This window comes from Chiloscyllium plagiosum, chromosome 1 (genome assembly GCF_004010195.1).
Source record: "Chiloscyllium plagiosum isolate BGI_BamShark_2017 chromosome 1, ASM401019v2, whole genome shotgun sequence".
NCBI classification, from domain to species: Eukaryota; Metazoa; Chordata; class Chondrichthyes; order Orectolobiformes; family Hemiscylliidae; genus Chiloscyllium; species Chiloscyllium plagiosum.
In genome coordinates, this window is record NC_057710.1 from 138,221,369 (window position 1) to 138,232,010 (window position 10,642).

At 41.6% G+C, this 10,642-nt stretch overlaps 1 protein-coding gene across 9 annotated transcripts in view; it reads right to left on the bottom strand.

The window, feature by feature from the left end:
- The window catches only part of LOC122553840 (SH3 domain and tetratricopeptide repeat-containing protein 1), an 81,667-nt gene extending 74,626 nt beyond the window's left edge, over window positions 1-7,041 (bottom strand). For 2 of the 9 annotated variants that reach the window (XM_043698261.1, XM_043698245.1), the window contains exon 1: window positions 6,609-7,036. In XM_043698261.1, coding sequence (XP_043554196.1) covers window positions 6,609-6,828 — 220 coding nt within the window. In that variant the 5' untranslated portion in view covers window positions 6,829-7,036. Of the gene's footprint in view, window positions 1-6,608 lie in introns of all 9 variants that reach the window. The other 7 variants (XR_006312862.1, XM_043698254.1, XM_043698266.1 and 4 more) reach the window with 7 other exon arrangements.
- Window positions 7,042-10,642: the final 3,601 nt, after the last annotated feature.

Genomic DNA, 10,642 nt, shown 5'->3' on the forward strand with positions numbered 1-10,642 from the left:
CTCATTCCTCCTACCCTATATATACCTCTGACTAATGCACCCAACCTAGACATCCCTGGACATTATGGGCGATTTAGCGTGGCCAATTCATCTAACCTGCACATCTTTGGAGGAAACTGGAGAGCACCTGGAGGAAACCCATGCAGACATGGGGAGAAAGTGCAAACGCCACAGACAGTCGCCAAAGGCTTGAAACAATCGAGGGTCCCTGGTACTGTTAGGCAGCAGCGCTACCACTGAGCCACTGTGTTGCTTTCTGTTTTATTGTGGTATTCTTTATAAGTAATAATGGTAATTTTGGTGATTTCATCTTTGGGTCAGTTACATTTCAGATATCTTTGCGCAGAAAAGTAGTAACTTTCACTTTGATGCATTCTACTAGTTAGCTCGCATCAGTGACATAAATATTAATTGGTTCTCAGTGGCATTTGCTAAGGGAGTGAAATCCACACCCGGATGTTTATGTTTCAGATCACTGACCATATAACTGCTCATGTATGTGGATGCAAACCAAAGGCATCACCAAGTGCAGTTACAAAGACCATACATTCAACTAACTTGTCACCACTATCTAGAATCACACAGCAGAACGGTCACTTGTGGAAGTTGAAGATAAAATTTTGAAAAGCTCCTGGAAAGACCAAGTGTTGGAAATAAACAACACACCCATTCACAATTGGTGACAGAAAAGAGGTTTCTGTTTTGAGTGCAGTTTCTTCATTGAGGCTGCCCTGACGAGGCCCAATAAATGGCCCATAGCTAAAACATTAACATGTCTTTCCACCTTATGGATGGGACAGATCTTGACAAGATACTGCAGCGCACATATCATTTCTTAATAAGAAGTCAAAACCTTCAGGACAAGCCAGAGAGGAAAGTGTGTCAAAAGACAGAGGCCAGCAACCTTAATTATATTCATTTTAAAATAGTGATAGAAAAGGATAAACCAGATCTAAAAATTAGAATTCTAAAATGGAAGGCGGCCAATTTTGACAGTATTAGGCATGAACATTCAAACGTTGATTGGGGGTGGATGCTTGCAGGTAAAGAGACAGCTGAAAAATGGGAAGCCTTCAAAAAAAAAAGATAATGATTTTCCAGATTCAGCATGTTCCTGTTAGGGTGTAGGGCAAGGCTGGTAGGTGTAAGGAGTGCTGGATGACTAGATATATTGAGACTTGGGTCAAGAAAAAGAAGGAAGCATATGTCGTCAGGTATAGACAGCAGAGAATGAATGAATCCTTAGAAACATATCAAGGCAGTAGGAGAATACTTAAGAGGGAAATCAGGAGGGTAAAAAGAGGACATTAGATAGCTTTGGCAAATAGGGTTAAGGAGAATCCAAAGGTATTCTACAACTACATTAAAGATTAGCAAGGCCACCTATGTGTAGAACCTCAGGAGATGGGGGAAATACGAAACAAGTATTTTGCATCTGCATTTATTGTAAAGAAGGATATGAAAGATATAGAACATGGGGAAATAAATAGTGAAAAATCTTGAAAAATGTCCATATTACAGATGTAGTGATCTGGACAATTTAAGATACATAAAAGTGGATAAATTCCCAGGACCTGATCAGATGTACTCTAGAACTCTGTGGGAAGCGGTTCCTGGGTCCCTCGCTGAGATATTTGGATCATCAATTGCCACAATTTGGGTGCTAGAAGACTGGAAGTTGGCTAACATGGTGCCACTGTTTGAGAAAGGTGGTAAGAAAAAGCCAGGGAACTATAGATTGGTGAGCCTGACATCAGTGATGGGCATATTGTTGGAGGGAATCCTGAGGACAGGATTTACACGTATTTGGAAAAGCAAGGATTGATTATGGATAGTCAACATTGCTTTGGGCATGGGAAATAGTGTCTCAATAACTTGATAGACAATTTTTGAAGTAGTAACCAAGACTATTTATGAGGGTAGAGCGGTGGACATGATCTATATGGACTTCAGTAAAGCATTTGGCAACGTTCCTCATGATAGACTAGTTAGCATAGAAGAGAGAGAGAATTAGCTATTGGTTACAGAACTGACTTGAAGGTAGAAGACAGAGGGTGGTGGTGGTGGAAGGTTACTCTTCAGACTGGAGGCCTGTGACCAGAGGTGTGCCACAAAGATCGGTGCTGGGTCCACTGCTTTTTGTCATTTATATAAATGATTTGGATGTGAACATAGAATCTTGATCAAATAGGGATCTTGATCAGATGGGCCAGTGGGCCACGTAGTGACAGAGTTTAATTTAGATAAATGTGAGGTCCTGCATTTTGGAAAGACAAATCAGTGCAGGACTTATACACTCAATGGTAATTTCCTGGGGAGCATTGCTGAACAAAGAGACTTTGGAGTGCAGGCTCATAGCTCCTTGAAAGTGGAGTCTCAGGTAGATAGGATTGTGAAGGCAGCATTTGGTATACTTGCCTTTTTGGGTCAGTGCATTAAGTATAGGAGTTGGGAGGTCATGTTGCGGCTGTACAGGACATTGTCCCAAATGTGACCGAACCATTGCGTGCAATTCTGGTCTCCTTCCTATCGGAAGGATGTTGCGAAACTTGAAAGGGTTCAGAAAAGATTTACAAGGATGTTGTCACGGTTGGAGGGTTTGATCTGAATAGGCTGGGGCTATTTTCCTGCAGTACTAGAAGTTGAGGGGTTACTTTATAGAGGTTTACAAAATCATGAAGGGCATTGATAGGGTAAATAGACAAGGTGATTTTCCCTGGGGTGGGTGAGTCCAAAACTAGAGAACATGGGTTTAAAAGATGAGAGGGGAGAGATTTAAATGGGACTTAAGGGGCTACTTTTTCACGCAGATAGTGGTGCGTATGTGGAATGAGCTGCCAGAGGAAATGGAGAAGGCTGGTACAGTTACAACATTTAAAAGGCATCTGTATGGATATATGAATAAGAAAGGTTTAGATAGATATAGGCCAAACACTGGCAAATGGGATTAGATTTATCTAGAATATCTGATCAGCATGGACAAGTTGGACCGAAGGCTCTGTTTCCACTCTGTACACCTTTATGACCCTATGACTGTAAATTCGGTTAGTTTCAGCAAACTGTATCAATCATTTAGATGATAAAAATCATAAAATTCCTACAGTGTGGAAACAGGCCATTTGACCCAACAAGTCCACACCGACCATCTAAAGAGTAACCTACCCAGACCCATCCCCTACGCTATTACTCAACATTTGCTCCTGACTAATGCACCTAACTTACTCATCCCTGAACACTATGGGCAATTTAGCATGGCCAGTTCATCTCACCTGCACATCTTTGGATTGTGGGAGGAACCCCACATAGACATGGGGAGAATGTGCAAAGTCACACAGACAGCCGCCAGAGGCTGAAATCGCATCCGAGTCCCTGACCACTAAGCCACCGTGCTGCCCTGATCTGAGTGAACAGCCTCTTTCTGCTTTAATCCATATTCAATGTCCTATAAAAATCACTGATACAGCCAAACAGGGGGTCTGATTCTTCTCCTAAAACTTACGAGGAAAAAGCACTAAAAATATGGATCATGTATTATATAAGAACAGACACTGCGGCATGTAAAAGTTACTGCTATATATATTACAGGGGGAAATAATTGTTCCTATAACACCCCTTCACAAATCACCAAAGTAGACTGCTACCTGTATAGACCACATTTTATTGATATTAATGAGAAATGGTGAGTATTAAGTGAACCATGCAGCTGAGCCATCATTGCTGCTTGTTCCTGGGAAATCAATTTACTTGATGCAGCAGCAACTTCAAGCATTACTGGAAGAACACATTTTTGCCCCTATTTTTCTCAATTATCCTTTTCAAATTCATCTTCTTTCCCCTTTCTCATGTTCTGATCCACATCTTCCTATTCCAAGGTTTTTTTTTTGCATTCCCTTGGCAGGATGCTGTGCCCTCCTCCATCTCTTTGAGGAGATATTTTATTCAAATATCTACAATAATTATCGCATTCCCACTTAGTGAATAATATAAGGCCAGTGTGAGCCCAACTCAGATTTCTTTCCAGCAGAAGTGTTTTTCCCTGACCTCCTTATAAATTGAGTGTAACAAGAAATAAATGAGCACTGCTTACTGTAATCCTTCAAAAAAAATTGAATCTGTGGGATGAGGCAAAAATCAAATCAGAAAATGCAGAAAATGCATCCTATGCCCAGCAGCACATGACAGACAGAGATTGATTACTTTTCCAGGGCAAAAAGGTTGGGACAATAGGCACAAGTGTTCTGCCTCAATTTCTGATCGGTGCACCCTTTGAGCACAGCTCCCTAATTTACAATGCAGGAACACTAAAATTATTCTTTTGTCTTCCAAAATCTTAAAGCACTTGTTTTTCAGAGGCCAACAGACAGTCCCTACTATTTTAACTGCAGAAAGTGCACACACATTTCCAGACAAAATTACAGCATACACCTTATTTGTTCATAACAAATGACAGGCATCCACTTTTAAAACATGCAGCTGCCCCATGCACATGGAAATTAAAGGATTAACACTTAGCTAAGTTCCCTTTCTCCAACAGAAGTTTTCCAATTTAGCCTTGTCCTGTTCTCCTTCTTGAGCAGTTGCATAGGATTGAGGATAAACTACTTTCACTTTGGTTCGTTGAGTTCTTGAGATGGTTGGTTAAGTCCAATGCACAATCTGTAACCTCTGCCTCTTACAGAGAGTGCATGGAGGGTTAAGTAGATGAATTCTTTGGAATTTTGAACACTCTCTCCGACGTGTCACTTCTCCACTGCATATTCAAAATGAAGTCTCACCTTCACATTGTGATTGGTCACCAAGTCAGAGACTTCCATGAACTGGCAAAGTCTAACACCATTAGGGATGCATGAAGGACATCCCTGAAGCATTTCTATTGTCACTTGAGTGTCTCCTGAAGAAGGGCATGTGCCCGAAACGTCGAATCTTCTGTTCCCTAGATGCTGCCTGACCTGCTGTGCTGTTCCAGCAATAAAGTTTCAGCTGTCTCCTGCCATGATCAAGTTCCAAACATAACAGTCTGCTGTAAGGCATATGAATGTCACCAGCCAAAAGGTGCTCATTTTGAGCGATTGGTACCTTGGTACTGGGCATCTCAATTCAGGAGAGGATGCTTTCAGACCAGTTTCCTTGGCATCCACTTGGCAGGATTGTGTAAAGACACCACCGGAGCCTCCATATTACGTTCCATGCAAACTAGCAGCTCCAACAAGTTAGCAAGATATTTAGTAATGTATACCAATTACATTTAGAAGTGCCAATTAACTGTATAAAATGGAGACAAACAGCATATTTCCCAAAGTGTGTAAAATAGCAGGATACCACAGTAGAAAAGGCTGGAACATTTAAACATACAAAACAAACGTAAACCTGAAGAGGATGATAAAATAATAAAAATGCGGAATGATTACTTCCTCCTAGTGTTCATTTGAGGTGACATATAAATTTTCTCTTTCTCCATAAATGAAAGTACTGTAAAAAAGCTCAGTGCTTTAGATTAGATTAGATTACACAGTGTGGAAACAGGCCCTTCGGCCCAGCAAGTCCACACCGACCCGCCGAAGCGAAACCCACCCCTACCCCTACATTTTGCCCCTTACCTAACACTACGGGCAATTTAGCATGGCCAATTCACCTGACCCTGCACATCTTTGGACTGTGGGAGGAAACCGGAGCACCCGGAGGAAACCCACGCAGACACGGGGAGAACGTGCAAACTCCACACAGTCAGTCGCCTGAGGCGGGAATTGAACCCCGGTCTCTGGCGCTGTGAGGCAGCAGTGCTAACCACTGTGCCGATGTAAATGAGATCAGAGTTGTAAAACAAGCATATCTCCAGGCTTAGATTTTTCTAAATGACAAATTACTAACAGAGACAGAGACAAAGAGAATAGGAAATTCATTTGAGTGTTCCTAATAATGGTATTACAACCAAAGTCATTGGGACAAAACATTAAAATTAGGCGCATGGGTATCCATTGCAAAGAAAGTTGACAAACTAGCACACAAAATGGCAAACTTAAATTATTTCACATTGAACTGAAGTTATTTCATTATTAAAGCTATCAGGAATCAACACAGTTTTAGAAAGCGAAGGTGCTGCTTGATCCGGAGCTAGTCAAAACGCAAAGTAACCGTAATAAACCCTTCAAAGTTTCATTCAAGATTTTCAGAAAGGTTATTTTATCAAGTTCCAAATCGGGGGGGGGTCTAGTTAAACTCAAAAAGGTGTGGAGATCCAAGTTAAAGTTTGCAAATTGATTTAAAAATGTTCGGTAAAATGAATGTTTTGGCTGTGTTGGTGTTGTTGGGAGAAATATTAAGTGGAATATAGTCGGGCTTATTGCGTGGGCCCACAAGTGCTTGCTATTTACATAAATGACTATGTATCAGAGCACAGAATGTTGTAGCTTTCTATAATAGCGCGTTATTGTAGCACAATTACTTTAAGGAGTTTTTAAATAATAAAAAGGTTAGATTCCACCTAATTGAAACAAAACAAGCAAAGTCCTCTTTAAGGGCCTTGATTTCAATTGAGAAACTATTTATTACAGTCACTGGAAAAACAATTAATCTTTGAAGGAAAGTACATCAAAACTTTTATGCATTACCGTTTGAGTCGCGTACCATGTCTGACTGAGTGACTCCTGTTGCCGGCTTGTCCAGAAACTTGCTGACGGGGTCGCTTCCTGGTTCCCCCAACTCCCAGTTACTCTTCAAACGGCAATCCCGAGCGGTGCCTTCAGAAATTAGGCTCGACCTCTCCTCCTCGATGGTGTACAAAAGGAAATCCTCCCCAGCGGGACCGTCATTCCACTCCGTACTCTCCATAATCGAAACCTAATCAAAAACAAGTCTTGGCTTTGCTAGCGCTGTCACGGGATATTATTTCTTCCTAATCGCTGTTCACAACCTGTTTCATTGTCGTTGCTCTCGGATAGCGTGCTACATGCTGTTGAACTTTGCGTTCGCTTTCCCAGCCAGAGTTTTAATGCTCCTAATTATGACCGTTCCTCACGAAAAACAATCACATACCTCCCTCTCTGACATATTAAAGTACATTGCGTATTTTCCACATTTAAAAAAAAGTTTATGAATGCACACACACCTGCTAATTTACATAAAAATGTAATGGAACATTGTTAGCATTTTGCATTGTTTCTCGACCAGCTTTGAGTTTTGTTTAGATTGTAACAGCTCAAAATTAAGGGACCAAAAGAAGTCGTCATTTTCACATTGTCTCCATGTTGTGCTAAATACAGTTTTCCAAGTTAGGCTGTTTTTTTGGAAAATCCTGTTAAATTATTTTAATTACTTATGGTGATGCCTGAAAGAATTTCCTGCTGATTAGACCTCAATCACGGATTGATATTTATTATGCTTTCAGGATGTAATCTAAGAAATAGAACAATGGGGACACAATCTAGAAATAAAGAGTAACCCTGGTCACAAAATTGCCAGATTGTCATATAAAACATTCCTGAAGAAGGGCTTATGCCCGAATCGTCGATTCTCCTGTTCCCTGGATGCTGCCTGACCAGCAACACATTTCCAGCTCTGATCTCCAGCATCTGCAGACCTCACTTTCTCCTCCATATAAAACATTTGGTGTACTAATGTCTTACTCAGTCTCATCTACATGTATTTAGTTTTATTAAAATGCTTGCAGTAGACAAAGAAGAATGCCAAAGAAGAAGGTCAAGAACAACATTCCTTGTTAGTAATGCCCATGTCCTGACAATCAGCTTAAAGTAACTTTCCAGACAGTCCTTCAGTTCTGTTGTGAGATAATGTTGGAAACATATGTCTTGTTTTGAGGTGGTGGGCAACTTCTTTGATTGCTCAGGACAGGTAATGAGGCAAATAACTTGTCAACTTAATCTGCAGTTTCACACTTGTTAAAATGTAGAATACACCTCCCATTTCAGGATATCAGCATTTTTTAATAGAATCCCTATAGTGTGGAAACAGGCCCTTCGGCCCAACTAGTTCACACCGACCCTCTGAGGAGCAACCCACCCAGACCATTTACCCCTAATTAGTGCACCTAACCTACACATCCCTGAACATAGTGGCTATTTAGCATAGCCAGTTCATCTAACCTGCACATCTTTGGCATGTGGGAAGAAACTGGAGCACCTGGGGAAAACCCACGCAGACATGGGGAGAATGTGCAAACTCCACACAGGCAGTCACCTAAGGCTGGAATTGAACCTGGATCCCTGGTGCTGTGAGGGCATTTTATATCATATCATCTACAACATCGAATCATAAATTGGTGCAGCACAGATTAGGTTGTTCAGTCCATCAGGTCCACTCCAACTCTTAAAGACTAATCTAGGCATTCTTTCCCCATTCCTTTGAAAAGTTACTTATTTCAAGTATTTACTCAACTCCCACCTGTAAACTACTGTAGAATCTGATCCACCAGCCTATCAGACAGTCTATTCTAAATCCTAATTGTCTAAAAAAGTTTATCCTCACGTCACTTCTTATTATTTTGGCAACCACCTTAAATCTATACCATCTCATTATTGACCTTTCAGTCACTGAAAACAGTTTCACTCTATTTAAATTCATCATGGCTTTTTTTTTTGGAAAACAGTTATTAAATCTCCTCTCAGCCTTCTCTGTTCTAAAGAGAACAGCCCCAGCTTCTCCAGTTTATCCACATATGTCATCTTCATCCCTGGAAGCACAGCAGAAGATCTCTAATCATCTTTTCCAAAGTCTTCACCTCCTTCATCAGACATGGTACCTGGAATAGTACACAATACTGCAGCTGGAATTGAAAATTTATGCATTCAATGGATTGAACTTTATTTGCTTTCTTGGCTAAGTCTGAGTTGTGTCGAATGTTAGAACATAGAACATAGAAGAATACAGCGCAGTACAGGCCCTTTGGCCCTCGATGTTGCGCCGATCCAAGCCCACCTAACCTATACTAACCCATGTTAAGAAAGGTATTTTCCGCAAGAACTAGCAAGAGTTCTAGTTTACCACACTCACGTCATTAATACCTGAGACATCTCTATCTCATGTCTCCCACATCTGATTTCCATCCCAACTTATCACATATCATTCCCACATCAACTCAGCAGATATCCACCAAAACACATCCCTTGCACCCACTATAATCTTTAAAAGGCCACTGTAATGAAATTCTGAAGCTATCCCATTCAGTTAAGGATGGCATCTGAACATGTTGGAGAAGGGAAACGTGGCACTGCAATTCTCTAATGGTAACCTGGAGGTCCTGGTGAACAGGATGGTCCAGAGGAGAGATATCCTCGTCCTGGATGACCTGCAGGAGAAGGCTGCATTACTAGACCCTGCCAGGCTGATCTGAGATCACCATCAAGTCAGTGCCACCTCCAGAGTACAATTAAAAGGCTAGTGGTGCTGTAATAACCTCAGACAATACCACCTTCAATATTACCTGCAACATCTTTCCTCACCCACTCTTCTCACTCTCAACCTACCCCCAACTGCCCCCACCATTAACTCTGCATGTTCTTTGTGCTACCTCTTCAGTACATCTCAACACTTTCCCTCACATCTGCCAGCACTGACAGCCTTGCCACCCACTGTAATCTCTTTCACGGCACGGTGGCACAGTGGTTAGCACTGAACCCATTGTATACATGCTCGAGAGTTTCTGAGTCAAGACTTCCCAACATCTAGCTTGATTTTCAGCTGGTAAGAGGAGAGGCTGATTCTTAATGAGGCGACTTGTGGCAGTTAACAAGCATTAATCTCTGTCAATTGTCACCTCAATGCTGCCTGGTGAGAACCTTGCCACACCGCACGGGAAAAGCATAAAAGATGAGTGAGGTGTTCTCAATACTGAGATAGTCCTTGCAGGAATTTCCGTCCGATTCTGGTCCACATCTCACATAGCTCATGTTGCGCAGAATCTTCAAAGATTCTGCCCCAAGCTTCCATTTATAAAGCTGATGATCTCATGTGTTTTATTCACTGGTTTGTTAACCTGCCCTACCTCCCTCAGTGGTTTGTGCATAAAGCTTCCAGGTCCTCGAGCAATACACCTCTCATTATTATTTATTCTCTTTCATCATTCTGTTGACCAAAACGTAACATCTTACATTTCCCAATATCAATAAATTTTTACCTTTTGCCTTACAATCCAAGCCCAAATGCTTGCCATATACAGTTGAAGTGGCAGATGGCACAGGGCAGGGTGACACTACGCACATGGACACACAAGATGACCACTGAGCCATCAGTTGGTCAGAGGACACACAAGATGGTTGCTGGACCACAATATGGAGAGAGAGACAGCAGAGCAAACATAGACACTGCCTGGGGCCACCAGAATGTCAGCACAATTCACTCACAACCTAGTTGATTAGTTTAAGGCAGGTGGGGGAGAACACACACATGAGTAATGCACACTACCAACTGAAGTATCTGGGTCCAACCAACACCTTTGATAGAAACACTAACAGCTTGATGAGGACTCAATACAAAGTGCTAATAGCCAGAGCTGCAGTAATCGTCCTTCTCAGGAAGAGCGATTAGCACCCATTACTATAGTAATGGACTTCCGTGCAGACATTAAAACTGACAATGTTTGCATTGAAACTAACAACAGCCATGCTGAAATTAATAAAAGCTGCGCTGG